This window comes from Lampris incognitus, chromosome 9, assembly GCF_029633865.1.
Source record: "Lampris incognitus isolate fLamInc1 chromosome 9, fLamInc1.hap2, whole genome shotgun sequence".
Taxonomy (NCBI): domain Eukaryota; kingdom Metazoa; phylum Chordata; class Actinopteri; order Lampriformes; family Lampridae; genus Lampris; species Lampris incognitus.
Genome location: NC_079219.1, coordinates 21,504,911 through 21,523,722, shown reverse-complemented (window position 1 = coordinate 21,523,722; position 18,812 = coordinate 21,504,911). Strand labels below are relative to the sequence as shown.

The window sequence follows — 18,812 nt, the reverse complement described above, 5'->3', positions numbered from 1 at the left end:
GCCAAAGAGGAGGTTTATGGATGTGATGAAAGAGGACATGCAGGTAGCTGGTGTGACAGAGGAAGATGCAAAGGACAGGAAGAAATGGAAACCTATGATCCACTGTGGCGACGCCTAACAGGAGCAGCTGAAAGTAGCAGTAGTAGTAGTAGTAGTAGATTTGCATGTAGAGTGTGTCGTGAAATCTAGTTATTGAGCTTAATATGAAAAACTATGTTCAGTTACTTTTGTCTTCAGTGACGCTTGCTGAATTGGGAAGTCAAGGCAAGGCAACTTTATTTATATACCACACTTTATACGCAAGGCCGACTCAATGTGCTTCACATAAAAAAAACAATATACAGTAAAAAGGATTTAACAACTAATTCATGAAAGACATTTAAATTAAAGAATAAAAGAATAAATCAAAATGTAATACAAGGTTTACAACTTTGCAAAAGTCAAAGTGCAAGGTTAGCAGTTCAGCAGAAAGCGACTGTTAAAATAAAAGTTTTTTTAAAGATTTATTTATTGACAATGCACCAAACAAGTACATTGTCATTTTTGTTTTAAGTACAAAATACAACAGAAAATAGAGAAAAAAAAGAAAAATACAGAAAAAATTGAAAGAACAAAACAAAACAAAATAAACACACCCTCCTACCCACCCCATCCCAAGAATGGTACAATACTCAACACCATTCACAACTTCGAGTCCTTTAAAGATATGTTAAGGAAAAAAAAATACAACAGCAGTTCTACTAAGTGAATCAACTGAGTGGATTTAATGAAGGGAGAGAGTCCAAGAAGGAGCCCCAGATATTATCAAATATTGCAGGTTTTCTCCTGACATTGTACAGAATCTTCTCTGGAGTGCGATATGATGAAAGTTCATTCAGCCAGTGCTTTTGTGATAGTGAGTTTTCTGATTTCCAATTTATAAGGACAATTTTTTCCCCCGTTGTGCTAGCAAATAATACGAAATACTTCTTATGGTGATTTACTATTAGCATATCAACATCACCCAATAACCAAATCCTGGTTATTGGGTGGTATTTCATACTCTATGATATCTGAAACAGCGGTTATAATGAACTTGCAAAACTTTTCCAGGTATGGGCAACTCCAGAGCATATGGAGCAGATTGCCTTCAGTTATCTTACACCTCTGGCAGATGGCAGATATATTCCCATCAACCCTGTGTAGCCGGTGTGGGGTGAGATACACTATATGTACAAAAGTATTGGGACACCTGGCCATTACACCTACAGGCGCTTTCATGACATCCCATTCTAAATCCATAGGCATTAATATGGAGTTGGTCCCCCCCTTTGCAACTGTAACAGCTTCCACTCTTCTAGGAAGGTTTTCCATAACATTTTGGAGTGTGTCTGGGGGTATTTTTGCCCATTCATCCAGAAGAGCATGGTGAGATAAGGCACTGATTTTGGACGAGAAGACCTGGCTCACAATCTCCATTCTAGTTCATCCCAAAGGTGTTTCATGGGGTTGAGGTCAGGGCTCTGTGTGGGCCTAGCCAAGTTCTTCCACACCAAACCCTCCAAACCATGTCTTAATGGACCTTGCTTTGTGCACTGGGGCACAGTCATGCTGGAACAGAATAGGGCCCTCCCCAAACTGTTCCCACAAAGTTGGAAGCATAGAATTGTCCAAAATGCCTTGGTATGTTGAAGCATTAAGATTTCCCTTCACAGGAACTAAAGGGCCTAGCCCAACCCCTGAAAAACAACCCCATACCATTATCCCTCTTCCACCAAACGTTACGGTTGGTACAATGCAGTTTGGCAGGTAACGTTCTCCTGGCAGCGGCCAAACCCAGACTCATCCATCAGACTGCCAGACAGAGAAGGGTGATTCGTCACTCCACAGAACACGTTTCCACTGCTCCAGAGTCCAGTGGCAGCGTGCTTTACACCACTCCATCCGACGCTTGGCATTGTGCTTGGTGATGCAAGGCTTGCATGCAGCTGCTCGGCCATGGAAACCCATTCCATGAAGCTACCGGCACACCGTTTTTGTGCTGATGTTAATGCCAGAGGAAGTTTGGAACTCTGCAGTTATTGAGTGAACAGAGCGTTGGCGACTTTTACGCACTATAAGCCTCATCACTCGTTGACCCCGCTGTGTGACTTTACGTGGTCTGCCACTTGGTGGCTGAGTTGCTGTTGTTCCTAAACGCTTCCACTTTTCAATAATACCACTTACAGCTGACCGTGGAATATCCAGCAGGGACGAAATTTCACGAACTGACTTATTGCAAAGGTGGCATCCTATGACAGTACCATGCCTGAATTCACTGAGCTCTTCAGAACGACCCATTCTTTCACAAATGTTTGTAAATGCAGCCTGCATGGCTAGCTGCTGGATTTTATACACCTGTGGCAATGGGTCTGAATGAAACGCCTGAATTCAATGATTAAGAGGTGTGTCCCAATACTTCTGTACATATAGTGTATGTTCTGTGAAAAATACTAAATTGCATTTGCCTATGTTCTGTAGAGACTAGTACTGTCTGAGATCTTTCCAAAATATTTTGCCAATCAAGGTTACCGTAGTTGCATTCTAGGTCTGTTTCCCATTTGCGTTTATTAGACAACCTATCATAGATTGGTAGATTTCTATTTAGAATGACGTACTATATTGAGGATATCAGCCCCCTAGCGGATGAGACTGGTATGTTAAGCAAATGATCCTCTGGGGTGATTCATTTGGAATAAATGGGAAATCTACAAAATTATCTTGGACCCAGTGTCTGATTTGAAGGCATTTAAAGAGATTGTGTGTTGGCAAATTAAATTTGGAAGCTAATTGTTGAAATGCAGACAGTATATTGCCAATATACAAGTCTCCAACAGTTCTGATCCCATTATTGACCCATTTCTCATCAGCTATAAGATTTTGAATGCTGGGGTTATCCAATAAAGGGGTCTTTCTTAGTAATGAGATATCTATTCCCAAAATTGTGTGGGATTCCTGCCATGCCCCGAAGGTGTTCAAAATTATGGGGTTCTTTGTGATTGAAGAGAGGCTTTTCTTTGTGCCCAAGAAAGGAATTACTTTCAAAGGATAACATAAACGTTTTTAATATGGATTTAAAAGTAGTCAGTGTTGGAGCATGTCTCAAATCTTCTGGAAGTTTATTCCAGCTATTTGTTGCATACTAGCTAAAAAGACATCAAAAGACATGCATGTTAGGGCCAACACTCCCGTCTGCGCCCCTGGCCAAGGCACGGCACATTTATCAACATAGCACATCTCCGCAACAAGGCAATTCACAGTGCTCCACACAAAACACAAAAAACATCAAGAGAAGCAACATAAGGCAAAAAAAAAAATTAAAACCAATAAAAAGAGGGCAAAAGTTATAGTGCAGTGTAAGATGAAAATCAAAAGCGTCAAGCTTTATTTAATGAAAGGCAGCGGCAAAGAGGAAAGTCTTCAGCCTGGCGAGAGCTGCAGCAGACCTGCAGTTTTCAGGGAGTTTGATCCAGATATGTGGTGCATAAACACTGAAAGCTGCCTCTTCTTATTTAGTTTTGACTGGCGACAGAAAGCAGACCTGTCCCAGACGATCTGAGTGGTCTGGGTGGCTCATAGTGTAGCGGTAGGACAGAAATGTATTTTGGCCCTAAACCATTCAGTGCTTTATAAACCAAGAGCAGAGTTTTAGAATCAATTCTTTGATGGACAGGAAGCCAGTGTAGTGACCTCAGGACTGGAGGGATGTGATCCACTGTCTTGGTCTTAGTAAGGACTCGAGCAGCAGCATTCTGAATCAGCTGCAGCTGTTTGATCGATTTTTTAGAACGACTTGCAAAGACACTGTTACAGAAGTCGAGTCGACTGAGTGACACACAGGGGGCACTTTGCTTTTGTGGATTGGGGATACTTGGCAGCTTAACTGTGTGTGTGTGTGTGTGTGTGTGTGTGTGTGTGTGTGTGTGTGTGTGTGTGTGTGTGTGTGTGCGTGCGTGTGTGTGTGTGCGCGTGTGCGTGTGCGTGTGTCCAATGGCTGTCAAGCCAGGTTGATGGGTCTGGCTGCACCATCTGTTTATCACATTATCTGCTCTCAGATGTCTTCTGCTGACTAACACACACACACATACACACACACATACACACACACACACGCACGCACGCACGCACGCATGCACGCACACAAACACATACATTGACACACGAACAGTCATTAATTTTGACACATACACATTAATGCACACATACAACCTATGACTCACACACACACACACACACACACACACACACACACACACACACACACACACACACAGGCTAGAAAGAAAAAATAAGAAATACATAGTGTAGAAATCAATAAGATCTGAGTTCCCCAAGGCTCCCTCATGCCAGGTTTTCATACACATTCTCTTGACAGATGTCGAGGTTTACACAGACAACACACATAAACCATTTACATCAAATCTGGACACAGTGATCTTTAAAGGTCTGTGTCTACAGTACATGTAACAAAGCACGTCGAACGGTTTGACACGCATTCACAGAAAAATTCCTGTCAAGCACGCCAACAAAATTAATATTGCATTCTCGTGACGAAGATAATCATGTGCCTTAATTAGATTATCTATAACATAAGTAGTAGTAGTAGTAATAATAATAATAATTTCTTTTGATCGTGGCAGTACAGAGCAATAGTACCACTGAGGCTCTTTACTACAAATGTGGTTCCCATGGTGACATTGCTTGGGCATAAGGAACAGACATGAAGGTACTGCAGAACTACTGCAGTACTTTTAAGGATGTTATGTCTTTTATATACCAGCTAACAACAGGTGAACTATCTGAGAGGCTTTCTCCAAAGTCTTGGACATAAAACATCACCTAAAAAGATTCTTCATGCTATGACTTCTACCATCGTTACCGCTGTATGTTATTTATCATTCCAATATGTGTGTGTGTGTGTGTGTGTGTGTGTGTGTGTGTCATCATCACTGACCATATCTCAGAAGTTTCATCCTCAGGTAAAAGGTTAGATAAAATCACTTTTTACATTTTTTGATAAACCCCATTACTAACATTGGCTATGGTGACCTTGTAACGTTAGAGAGTTGCACGTTAAGGTTGACAAAGTCATTTGAGAGACGATCACAGCAGCGTTCATCATATTTTAAAAATCCTTTTGAACAAGGAAAAAAAAACTTATGGACTATGAATTTCCATTCATGATAGTTTGATAAAAGTCCCACTGGACATTTCCTGGGACAATGCACACAGTCCAACACCTGTCCTGTAAAATGGGGACGTCTGGTTGCCCAAGATTTTGTGGCGTGTGTGTGTGTGTGTGTGTGTGTGTGTGTGTGTGTGTGTGTGTGTGTGTGTGTGTGTGTGTGTGTGTGTGTGTGTGCGCGTGTGTCTATCCCTGTGCCTGTGTCAGTCTCCATATATGTGTGGTGGCTGCAGCTGTGCCTCTCCAGCAGCCATGTCGATCCTTTATGGAGGACAAAACACCAGGATAAGATCAGCTCGCTAAGATAACTACATTATCTCGCTCCTGCAAATTGAATTGGATCAATCATCCAGACAATTAGCATCAAAAAGCCCCATCTTCCCCAGAGCCTAGGGAGATAGGTGTACTTAGCTGATTTTAACATGCCAGTTGCTAAAGCCTCTATTTTAAAACCCCATTCATTTTTTCCAATAGAGGCAGAGCCCTAGGAACCTAAGCTGGAGCTAACTTTCAGGTTGGCCTACAAAAAAAATGGCATCCTCAGCCACTCCATTATCAGGGTAGGATAAATCCCCAGACTCACTCACACTTGGATATTTTTACCAGACAACTGGCAGGAGGTCCTAATGTGTGGTGATGGCTGATAATTGGAGTAGGACCTGTGACTGGACAGTATAGAAGCTTTCGATGGTGTCACATGTGTGTGTGAAGATACACAGACCTGATGCCAACACCTTTATTTGTATAGCACTTTTCAAAGCAATGGCTTCAATGATGATACCATGGAGGACCGTGTGTATGCAGGTTTTCAAACCAACCTAACACTACACCAGCTGATTTCACCAAATGGTTGTCTATGATTTCACTGTCTGGTTGAAGGGTTGCTGGTTCGTGAAAATTGCTGGTGGCGTTGATGGCGTGGGGGGAAGAAATCCTATATACATGTAGCTTTCCAGGGTTGAGTATTACTGGGTTACAAGGACAAGTACGTGAAACTTAAGTGAGAATTCACAACAGCAGTATAGCAAATCACAGAACAAAGACTGAATGAAAATACAGAAAATTACTCTTAAAAACGGTCGTTCAAACCGAAGACACGGTCTCTCAAAAACAGAGTTAGATCTACAGGCGGACATACAGCTCGGGGCCTTGACAGTAAAGTCATAACCTGCGTTAGCTTTAAGTCTAAACTAAGGTAGAATCAGTAGGGCACGGAGGAAGAAAGTCTTTAATATAACCTGACACCAAACCATGTAAAACTTTAAAAATTATCAATGTAATCTGAAAATCAATCTTAAGAGGAAACTACAACACGAGCGCAATATCTCTTTTCTTCCTTTTTGTGAAAACAGTCAAAGATTCTTGGCAGATCAAAACGCCGACGCCGTCGACAGTCCCCCTGATGGGAACATCACGCATGGTGTGTGCACTGTTTTCCCGTATACGTGTGTCCCGTGTGTTGGTCGGACACAATGTGTGTGATAATTTCCACGTTTTCCTCGTTCCTGAAAATACATTTGGATGCCGCTCGCCCGCCGTAAAGCTGTGCGGCATATAATCCTGCATCTTCAAGGGAACCACTTCTGGTCTCATAGGAGCCGCTGGGCACGCGGATGTGGAGCAAAATGTTCCAGCGAACAGCACACACCCCGATGTCCCATGACTCTCTGCTTTTCTACATAAATCTTTGAATTGCTGTTTTTAAATCCTGTTAATGACGGATCTCTCCTATTTGGTAGCACATGCAGGCACATAAACACATGGTCACACACACACACACTCACACACACACACACACACACACACACACACACACACACACACACACACACACACACACACACACACACACACAGAGCCAGGTCTTACCAGTGAGTCTTCCATGGTGTAATTGAACAGCTTCCTGGCGTCAGTCTTCAGGCGGCTGACAAACTCTCTGTACTCTGGATTTTGAGGCTCTCTGTATGTCAGGATCTTCACACTCTGCCAACAGCAAGTATGAAAGGAACAATTGTTTTGTTTTTTTTATTATTAAAACATACCTCTCCAACATTGCAACAAAGGGGGTGTCTCAGGGCATGAAGGACAGACAAGGACCTGAGGACTGAGCTTTAATGGCTGCACTTGTAGAAAACAAACAAACAAACAAAAGTTGCTTTATAGGGGACCCACTATTTTATATTTCCTTGCAACTACAAATTTGTCATATTCCTCCCATGTGTAACAGCAGAATTTGTTGTATTTTGTCTGTCATTTATGTGCACTACTTTTTTAAACTTAGTGATCCAACATCTCACTATTCATAAAACACTAGCGAGATATTTTCCTCTACTTTTCATGCTATTGTTTTTTTGTGTCACTTGGTAATTTTCCCTTTCGATTCCATTTGTCAAATTTAGCGCTACATCTACACCCCGCTGTTGCCCAATGACTGCTGGGATAGAGTCCAGCATCCCGGGATAGGCTCCAGCATCCCGCGACCCTAAGTAGGATAAGCGACTTGGATAATGGATGGATGGATAGCGTTACATCTAAAGGGTTACAAAGAGAAATGCAGTGAGTCAAACTCCAGGTTGTGCAAAAACTAACTTGACAACAAAACAAATTCTAACTCAGACTTTTTCTCAAGGCCGCAAATAAGGATAGATACACTCGTTCTTAAAAAAAAAAAAAAAAAGCTGCTTCCCATGTTTTCCTTTAGAAGAAGTAACTTCACACCGCAGAGAAAGAAGGTCCAAACGTTTGAGACACGTGTCGACCGTTAGTGGACGGCAAGTCCTGCTGTAAAAAACAGTATTGGTTATATGCATTAGTTGATGGAAATGAACCTCGAGGCTCCCAATCTCTTGTACTCCGTCACGTCCACATCCGATGCAACCTCGACATTTTGTGGTTGGCGTGTTAAAACTAGTGGTGCTCATTCTGTTGTTTGCTTGTCATTATCAGTTTCATTTTCGATTGTTATTGCGTCGCTACTCATTGCACGATACACCTCATGCAATGAAAAATTAACATATCAGACCACAAGCTGGAAAAAAAGAGCTGACCAGACTTTACTGGGCAACAATTATTGGATGTTTCATCGCCAATTAACCTCCATCTGTCTGCCTCCCTCAGTAACACAACACATACGCTCTCCTTGGTCCAGCATGGTCACATGGACATATGCTAATGCGCACGGACACACACACACACACACACACACACACACACACACACACACACACACACACACACCACTTTTTCCATTTCTCTGCATTCTGTTGTATTTAATCACATTTTTTATGCTAAATCTTTCAACACAGTGTTTGAAATCCAGTTTACAGTAAAGCCAAAGTCAGGCAGGACATCTTCTGTGAGAAACCAGTTGAATCTTGTTGGTTCTCTAAACAGGCAGATGTTATTTGACTTTCTTTATTCTGTTATCTTTATTCCTTAAACCGCTCATCCACAGCCTCCCAGCTCTACTCATCCTCTGACAGTCCTTCCACTCCTCTATCCTTTATTTATCAAGGGAAGCTTGACTGAGCACCACCCTGCTTCACATTCACTCCACTCCACACACTCACACCCGGGAGCTGCCCGGCAAAACCACTGTCTCCCCAGTAAAATCACAGTTTGTTTTGTTTTTCTATATCGCTGGCCCTCTTATTGGTCATGGGCCTTCGTGTTCAATCTCCAGAGCTCTCGAGACATTTTGTTTTTACATCTTAAATTTATTTATAAGGGACAGTCCATATTAATAAACATTACAATGAATGTGCCAGAGTGAGTCCAAACTGATAAATTGGCTAAATGAGTTGTTTAAATAGTTTTTCTCCCATCAGTATGGGTGTAGAGAAGAGTGAGAGGAGAGACAGATGACAGACACTGTCTTCACCCATATCCACCAATCCATCACTTCTTTCTTCTGTCTTTATCAGCGATGGAGATGCAACGCTCACATGTGTCGGCGTGTATGTGTGTTGACTGAAACACTGAGAAACCCACTTCTCCGTCACTGTCTCTCATCTTTCGCTTATCCTCTCTCGCCTATGGCCTGTAACTCTCCCCGGAGCTAATGGAAGCACTTTGCAAGAAAGACAGACATCAAGTCAAAGAGACAGGAAGACAGAGAGACAGAAAAAAGGGATATCTACAGAGAGAGCGAGAGAAAAAGAAAAATAGAGTCAAAGGGATGTTAAAATAGAGAGAGAAACAGAGAAAGAGGGGGGGGGAGGGAAAGAGGGAGACATAAAGAGCTAGTTAGAGAAAAATGGAGAGGAGGGGGAAGAAGAGAGAAAAGAAGTAATTGCATTCACCTGGAGGCTCTTAACACACAGAAACACAGGGACCTGGAGAGAAACTCATTATTACGATTAGTGCATGTGTGAGTGCATGTGTGAGGTTTTGTAAGTGTGTGTGTGTGTGTGTAAATTTGATAGAGGATGTTGAATATAGCAGAGATGAGATGACATGAGACAACTACAGGATTGTGGGAAAACTGAGCCTCTTTTCGGTCTCTGTCCACAGAATGACATCTGAGGCTGAGGCAGGAGGCAAACTGAACAACTGTAAAAATACTGGTAATCACACGCTGAACGCCAGGTGTTTACAGATGTGCATCATAGAAACTCACACACAGGTGAAAGCAGAGACCATGAACCACCCGGGTTCAAACAACAAACGACACCACCCCAATCTGGCAATAGAAAATGACAATGTGTGAAAAAGAAATGCATACAAAGAAAATGTGTTTTTCTCCCAACACTTTCTGCTTTTCCTTTTCGTTCCTTCTCATGTTCACCTGTCATTGGTTGTTGCTGGTGCCAGTTGACATTCACATAATGTGCAAGGCATACAAATAATCCTGATGCTTCAGACTGGATTGGGAAAGTTGAGAAAAATGTCTTGGACCATCACACGCTACAATAACTCCACTGATTGGCATTTAAAAATCAACCTAAACTACAGACAATTAAGGCTGACTTGGAAAATTCCATTTCCACTCCCTGATCCTCTCCACCAACAGCATACCTGATTCAAAGAAAGTTGAATCAGTTCATCAGGATGCAACGTTTATTGACAGATATGTTTCATCACTCATCTAAGTGACCTTTTCGGTCTAAACTGACTGCAGGTATCCCCACCCTTATAAACAATACAGTTGGAAAACGACCAAAATCCACGATCAGTTTCATATGCAAATATGGGCGTGACCATTAATTAGAGTTACAATGGCCATGTGTACTATTCACAGAGGATTTGGGAATGTTTGCAATCACAGCACTGTACACCCATCTACAGGCCAGTGGCCACTCTTTCAGGGATGAGGATGTGCACATCCTTGATAGGGAGGAAAGCTGGTTTGAATGGGGAGTAAAGGAGGCCATCTATGTGACGAGGGAACGACCATCCCTGAACCGTGGGGGAGCTAAGAGTACACCTGTCACCATTTTACAATGCTGTGATTGCAAACATTTCCAAATCCTCTGTGAATAGTACACATGGTTATTGTAACTCTAGTTAATGGTCACGCCCATATTTGCATATGAAAATGATCATTGGTTTCGGTCATTATGCAACTGTATTGTTTATAAGGGTGAGGATACCTGCAGTCAGTTTAGACTGAAGAGGTCACTTAGATGAGTGGTGAAACATATCCATCAATAAACGTTGTATCCAGATGAACTGATTCAACTTTCTTTGATTTTCTTACCTGGATTATTGAGCATGCATTAAAAAATCCCATCTCTGATTGTTTGTTTTGGCTCTAACATGAAGTAAGCAGCAACACTTGCAAAATGACGCACAGGGCAAAAGTAAAACTAATTATGATAGCAAAAAGAAGGTACTGGGTAACCTAGATTGACAATATGACGGGCACCTCTCCACACTGGAACCTAGGGCTGGCCAATAATTCAATGTTATCCTTTATTGCTTATAAATATCAAAGAACGTCGAATCAGTTCATCTGGATACAAAGTTTATTGACAGATATGTTTCATCACTCAACTATGCGACATCTTCAGTCTAAACTGACTGCAGGTATCCCCACCCCTTATAAACAATACAGTACAATACAGTGCCTAATGACTGAAACCAACAACCAGTTTTCACATACAGAAACACTGCGAAAGACCAAGCCCTGGGCCTGTGCAGCAGACTAATAATACCAACAGACCCAACAACAGAATTCAACCTTCAGGAACCCTGCCTGAGCGAAGTGGAAGGAGTTGTAAGGAGGGCGGGGGAAAGCTCAGCACCAGGTCCAAGCGGAGTTCTCTACAAGGTGTATAAGATCTGACCAAAGTTGCTCCACTAGTTTGGAGGGCCTTGAAAGTTGTCTGGAGGAGGAGAAAGATCGCCCACTAATGGAGGCATGCTGAAAGGGTATGGAGACCCAAGGAGGAAGGAGCTGAGAGCATTGACCAGGTCCGGATCATCTGGCTCAGTGTTGTAGCCAAGTGACTCCTCAACTTCCTGCTGAGCAACGGATACATAGACACCGCCGTGCATAAGGGAGGTATCCCGGGTGTCCCTGGTTGTCTGGAGCACACAGGCGTGGTGATCCAGCTCATCAGGGAGGCAAGAGAGGACAGAGGGGACCTGACTATGTTGTGGCTGGATCTTGCCAATGCCTATGGCTCAATACCCCACAAGCTGGTTGAGGTAGCACTGGAGAAACATCATGTCCCCTTCAAGGTGAAAGACCCTATCCTGGACTACTACAGCAAGTGCTAGAGCAAGCACCACAGTACGTACAGCAAGAGTCTTCTCTGGCCCAGTGACATCCGATTGGCACCAGCTAAAAGTAGGGGTCATGGGGGTCCGCGGTGGTGTAGTGGTATAAGCATCGGCTTTGTGTCGATACAGTTGCCCACTGGGGACCGGGGTTCGCGCCCCGGTCTCGTCAGATCCGACTATGGCCGGACGCAATGAAGCAGCATTAATTGGCAATGCTGTCTTCGGGCGGGGGGTGGAGTCAGCCTGTGTTCGTCACATGAATGCGTCTCTGTGTGTGTCGGAAAAAGCAGTGGTTGGGCCTGGATTCGCCTTGTCATGAAAGTGACGAGGCGTCTCCTTCGAGACTGCCGGCCGGAGAGATGCAGTTGGTGAACGCATGCAGTGTGAGGGTGGGTGTTTGAACTAAAATGGGGATCAATTGGCCACAAAATTGGGAGAAAAAGGGAAAAATCAGAAATAAATAATAATTAAAAAAAGTAGGGGTCATCACCGATTGCCCCATCTCGGTGACCCTCTTTGCACTGGCTATGAACATACTGGTGAAGTCAGCAGAGAAGGCGGCAGTGCCGGGGCCCATTCAGCAAGGAACAAGGCAACCTCCCATTAGAGCCTTTATGGATGACCTGATGGTGACGACAACATCAGTGCCAGGGGCCAGATGGATCCTGCAGGGACTGGAGAGACTCACATCTTGGGTGCGCATGAGTTTTTCAACCAAAGAAATCCCGCTCCATAGAGGGGAAAGGTGGTGGAGAAGTTCCTTTTCAAGGTGGAAGAAGAGCAGATCCTGACCATCACCAAGAAGTCAGTGAAAAGTCTTGGGAAGGTCTTTGACTGCAGCCTGAAGGATGCAGACTCTAACAGGACTACCCCTGCCAATCTCAAGGGCTGGCTGAGAGCAGTAGACCAATCTGGTCTCCCCAGAAAAGTCAAAGATTGTATCTAGCGGCATGGGATCCTCCCAAGGATTCTCTGGCACCTGCTGATCTATGAGGTGCCCATCTCAGCAGCAGAGGACTTCGAGCAGAAGGTCAGCAGCTCCCTTTGGAGGTGGCTGGGCTTGCCGCACAACCTGAGCAGCATTGCGCTGTGTGAGAGTAGCAACAAACTCAAGCTCCCATTCAGCTCAGTGAGAGAGGAGTTTATGGTGATGCAAGCCCGAGAGCACGGTCCCCAAAATGGCCAGTGCAGAAATCTCTGTCAGAACCGGGAGGAAGTGGAAGGCTGCTGAAGCGGTACAGCAAGCAATGTCCTGGCTTCAGCACAAGGTCCTCGTGGGAATAGGCTTACAGGGCAGGGCTGTGCTTGGGAGCACAACATCTGCCAGATACAATCCTGCCTACGGCAAGAAGAGGAGGAGACTTGTGCAGGAGGAGGTCTGAGCTGACATGGAGGAGGAGAGAACCATCAAGGCAGTGGCCATGAAGCACCAAGGAGCCTGGATGAAGTAGGAGCAGGAAATGGAGCAGAAGGCCACCTGGGAGGACATCTGGAACCCATCCAACCTGTTCATATGTGGCAAAGTGGAGACACCAACTTGCTCCTTGTGTTCCAAGAGAGGGACCCTCAAACCCATCCTGAGGTGCTGTTGCAAGGCGCTGGGTGAGGGGCACTATCACTGGCGGCATGATGAAGTCCTCAAATCTATCATGGAAGCAATCAGCAAGGGGATCAGCAACAGCAGTCAGGTCTGCTCAACTACGAAGGTATTCATGTTCGTCAAGGAAGGAGAACGGCCAAAGCCAAACCGCAAGTGCTACTCGCTCTGCTGGTCTAATTCCCACTGTACAAGACTGGATGATGACAGCTGGCCTGGAAAAGCAGCTGAAGATCCAAGCCCACATCACCCAGACCTCACTGAGACCAGACATCATCCTCGTCTCTGAGGCCACAAAGCAGCTCGTCCTGCTTGAGCTCACTGTACCTTGGGAGAAGAGGATGGAAGAGGCACAGGAGAGGAAGAGGGCAAAATACCAGGAGTGGTAAGGGACTGGCAGGGATAGAAGTCCAGGTGCATGCCAATTGAGGTGGGCTGCAGGGGGTCTGCAGGGCAATCCCTAAGCAAGGCCTATGTAAACCTGAGCATCACAGCACAAAACAGAATCAGAATCATGTTTATTGGCCATGTAGGTTTGCACTACATGGAATTTGACTCCAATTTCGTAGCTTTCTCAGTGTACTTAACATAAAATAACACTAAAACACAACAATCTTCAGATATATACACAAGGATTGACTATATACAGGTGAAATAAGAGGCGATAAAGTGCAATGGTGCAGAAAGGTGCAGGGGAAGAGCCATCAGCAACAAAACTGAGGCCTTCATGCAGCCCCTCAGTTCATCCTCTGTCTGTAACGGGCTGTTTGGGCTATTTTCTCTTTAAGGCCCCACGCCCTAAAAGCCCACTTTCATCTGATTGGCCAACTTCTGGAAGTTGGAAGCTGACATCAGCTCATCGCAAAAGTAGAAAAAACAATTGAAACCTAGTATTCAGAGCAGTCTGAAGCTTGAGCTTTTTACTCACAGGGATTATGTTTACATATGTTTACATCATTATTTGAAACTTTGGCCATTTAATGTGAACATCCAACATTTTAACATGACACAAAATAAGGGAAAGCATAATAGGTCCCCTTTAAGAAAAGGGTATCGAAAATCTATTACCTAAACTTTCCACCAAAATATGGTCTGAAATATCTGAAGAAGTATTTGAAAACTAGTTTTGGTTTGGTATTATACTTTGCATTACCAAACAGCTCAATGTGATGAACCTCAGCTGGATTCTTAATGGTATCCCATGAAATTTTTGTGGCTGGTAAGAGTAGTGGGTCCTCGCATTGTTTATGTCACATCTTCCTCCAGCACGTGCACAAGTACAGACATGCACGCCACTAGCACAGGGATGATGTATTACATGTTTCTGTGTAGGTGTAAGAATAGCTGAATAATGTTTTAGGCTTGTTAGTTTTATGCAATCTGAGAGTTGATGGCCATAATGCGCCACATTCACCAATAAAAAAAGAAGAGGTAGATTGCAAGCCAATATATAAACAATGCCACTTTCAGAATATTCGAAAAAAGGCTTTACAAATGTTTTATGAGGTCAGAAATGCATGTAACATGTTTGGTGGGCTTCAAGGACACATACAATGTGTTTTTGTGACAAACTTTGAACATAAACAAAAAGGAGGTGCTTATGAGGAAAACTCTGTTGGATACCTTTAAACATGGTCTTTTTTGCATATGTAAGCAGATATCATGATAAATATTTTGATAACATGCAAAATCCTCTATGATTATTGTGATAATACGCTACTGCCAATGAAAGGCGCCTGGAACGGGGCCCTAAGTCACTAGCCAGACTCTTCTCTTCTGTAGGTGGAACGAGTTACCAAACTCCATTCGAGCCGCTGAGTCCCTTTCCATCTTTAAAATGAAGCTAAAGACCCAGCTCTTTCATGAACACCTCCATACCTGATGGTATTAATAAGATACAAAAAAAAAAAGAAAAAAATCGCTTCTATGCACCCTATGCATTGCCTTTGTGCACTGCCTGTTGACACCTATGTCCTGTCAAACTTGTACCTAGTTTTTTGGCACTGACTTGTGTTGTTGTCCCCTGACTAGATCCTTGCTTGTGTTGCATTAACTTTCAGATGTACGTCACTTTGGATAAAAGCGTCTGCTAAATGAAGTTGTAACATTGTAATATTTTCCATATTGCTCTGCAACACTGAAACCAGTATATTAAAGATGAATTTCATGATAAAATTCTGATTTATTTTTCTTCTAACTTGGATTTTGAGACTTAAAAATTAGCTCTTCAGTTACCTGGAAGGCCTCCTTAGCATCGGGATCATCCTGGTCGCCCCGGGCCCAGGGCTGCCTGTGGTTAGAGTTGAGGCTGTCTCCAAACACATCGATGTAGAAGAAGACATAGTCCTCCCGAGGAAGTCCCTCCCGCCTGAACTGAACCATCAGCTGTCGGAAGACGTCCGGGGAACAACAGATAAAGACCACTGGAGAGGAGAGACATGACAGAGACATTTCACACTGTTGTTATAAGGGCATTTTAGCAAGTTCTGTCATTATCAAATTTCTGTTTTGTAATTTGTATGTTCATGAACACATGTGGAGTACAAAATGTACTCCATATGCACTCCGTATGTACTCTGTAGTTTTCCACTTCTCTGTGTGTATGAAACTTCTCACTCACTGCAGACACACATACCAACTGTTATCATGCTTGCCTCCCTGTTGCCGCATCCCAGGAACTGCCCGGTGCAGCGAAGACAGGTGCAACGGACCCACAGACACACACCGGACACAGGACATGATTAACGTAGATGTTTTCCTGCATTCCTTTGTAAGATAACACCTTGGTTAATGCAAGGAACATAGGGTATGACGCGACGGACTGCTCTATAAAAAAACCACTACCTCCAACTCAAGTTAGAGCATATCCTCACAGACTGACTTCTGTGACTATATGACTCTCCATCTGTAGATGCATTAAAGATTCTCTGTTTGCTCCACTATTTGTCCGATGATTATAGAGGTTGCTGGGGCAAGGGCTCATTAAAAGGATAAGAAAAATCCACAACAATTTGGTGTCAGAAGTGGGATCTCACGTCGCTCGCCAAACGGACAACCGGCTGACTGATCATCTCGGGACGAGGACATAGTCACCGATCTCCCAATAACCTCAGCAGGTTTGAGAAGAAGAAAGGGAGAGGCGGGTGGTCCGTTTGGTCGGTGTCGCTGAGATTCCTCAGCAAAACCCTGGGAGATTCATCGCACGGGTAAGCAGAATTCTTTAAAGGATAAAATGATAATTTAAAACGCGTATGAGGTCGTGCACTGACAATAATGCGGCTGTTTACCCTCGGTTTCGCACTTATTAAAGTGGTTACCTGGTAGGATCAGTGAACCAGCGCAACGATAAGCGGCTGTTTACCCTTGGTCTCGCACTTATTGAAGTGGTTACCTGGTAGGATCAGTGAACCAGCGCAATGAAACGCGGCTGTTTACCCTCGGTTTCGCACTTATTAAAGTGGTCACATGGTAGGATCAGTGAACCAGCGCGATAATAATGCGGCTGTTTACCCTCGGTCTCGCACTTATTAAAGTGGTTACCTGGTAGGATCAGTGAACCAGCGCGATAATAAGCGGTTGTTCACCCTCGGTCTCGCACTTATTGAAGTGGTTACCTGGTAGGATCAAGTGACGACGCGCAAAAATCCTCGGTCTCGCACTAATAAGAGTGGTTACCTGGTAGGATTAAGTGAAGAAAAAAAAAAAAGAAAAAAAAGAAAAAAAAAGGAAACAAGGGCATTAAACTGCCCCCGATAGATATGGAGGGTGCGATTTACCAGATAATGATAAGGAAATATGGTGAAGACTCGGTAAAACATGTTTTAGATTGGATACAGGGTCATGAGGTTCCTGTTGAAGGAACTTTGAGCAAGAATAAACTAACGGAAGTCCGACAGTCCATGGAAAAGGGAAAAGCGAAGGTCTTAGAAAGGAAAAAGATTCTTACAAAATGGTTAGAGTATGTGGCAGAGCAAGAAAGAATTTTGGAAATGTGGGAGAAAGAGTGTGAAAGTAGGGAAAGAGAAAAGCTACAGAGGACTATGACACGAAACCATTGGTACCAAACCGCACCTTGACTGACCCTGACTGGCTTTTGTGTTTGACATGACTTGTCTGTGTGTGTGTTCATAGTTTGTTCCATGGTGTTTGTCCCTCTGGCCATTTTGTGTTGTTTAGAAGTTGCAAGTCCTTGAGAGTGGCTTAAAAGGGGATATAAAAGCTGGGGGAGGTTTTGTTTTGGCTTTTCCAAACCTTTTGTTTTCCTGACAATTGGGGTGTGAGAGGGGTTTTTCAGAGACCACCTCGTTTAGCATCCTTACCAGACCCAACCCGGCTTTGTTCCTGTTTGATTGGCAACTGGCTTTAGAAAGTCACCGACCTGAAGCATTGATTATTCAAATCCTTTCAAGACATCTATTTCTTTTCTTTTTGAGGTACCTCATATAAAATGGGATATATCCATTCGGTTTTTTTTTTTTTTTTTTTTGCATTGAAAAAGTTTTTGTGGTGTATTTTTCACTTTAAGTTGATCCTGTCCTCACTTCTTTTAGGATTCCCCAAAACCGAAGGATTTCCTGTCCCTGTTTCATTTTCTGAACTGTTAAGCAGAACTCTGTTATTTCCAACACCACAGTTGCAATATTTGTAATTTTACCTATTCTGTTTTTCTTTCTGTTACTGGGATTTTTTTTTTTTAAAGAATAACTGGTGGGAACCAACTGCCTACCCACTTCACACCTTGGGGGAATGGGGGGTTGCCTTGAGAGTAACAGGGACAGTGTAAACCACAGTTATGTTGTTTTAAGCTGTTGTTGTTTTTCTTTCCATTAGAAGACACCCATTCGTTCATTTGTTTTTATGTTGACTTTCCTCTGTGTTAAATTGAACTTGTTTTTGTTTTTCAACACTAAGGTGTGAATTTTAGGATGTTGTTTTTTTTTTTTTAAAGAGGGTATTCATTTCTTTGACAATTTCTTGTGTGGAGGACAATTACATTTTATTTGAATATGAATGAAACCTACTGAGTCATGTGTTTTAAATGTCTATGCTATGGCTATGTTTATGTTATTTTTTACCATGAGTTTGAGCCTCCTCATAAGACTCATTTTTGGTTTGATTTATTTGGTTTTGGCTGGGTACATCAATTTCTTTGTATTGTTAATTGAGCATTTCTTTCCTTTGAAACCCCCTCCCTCTTTTTGGGGCCTTGAAAGGGGCTTCTTGTTGTTTCATTTGGTTAAGGTGGGGGGCATTTGTTTCTTGTCTTCAAACAGCTCATTGTTTCAA

The 18,812-nt window shown here is 43.2% G+C and overlaps 1 protein-coding gene across 2 annotated transcripts in view; it reads right to left on the bottom strand.

Moving 5' to 3' along the window:
- The window catches only part of LOC130117579 (atrial natriuretic peptide receptor 1-like), a 145,266-nt gene that overhangs the window by 82,760 nt on the left and 43,694 nt on the right, over window positions 1-18,812 (bottom strand). For both annotated transcript variants that reach the window (XR_008810695.1, XM_056285696.1), the window contains exons 3-4: window positions 15,762-15,949; window positions 7,073-7,186 (exon numbers count right to left, since the gene is read on the bottom strand). Coding sequence is in view for 1 of the 2 variants with exons in the window: in XM_056285696.1 (XP_056141671.1) it covers window positions 7,073-7,186; window positions 15,762-15,949 (302 nt within the window). In the remaining variant the exon portion in view is untranslated. The remainder of the gene's footprint in view (window positions 1-7,072; window positions 7,187-15,761; window positions 15,950-18,812) is intronic.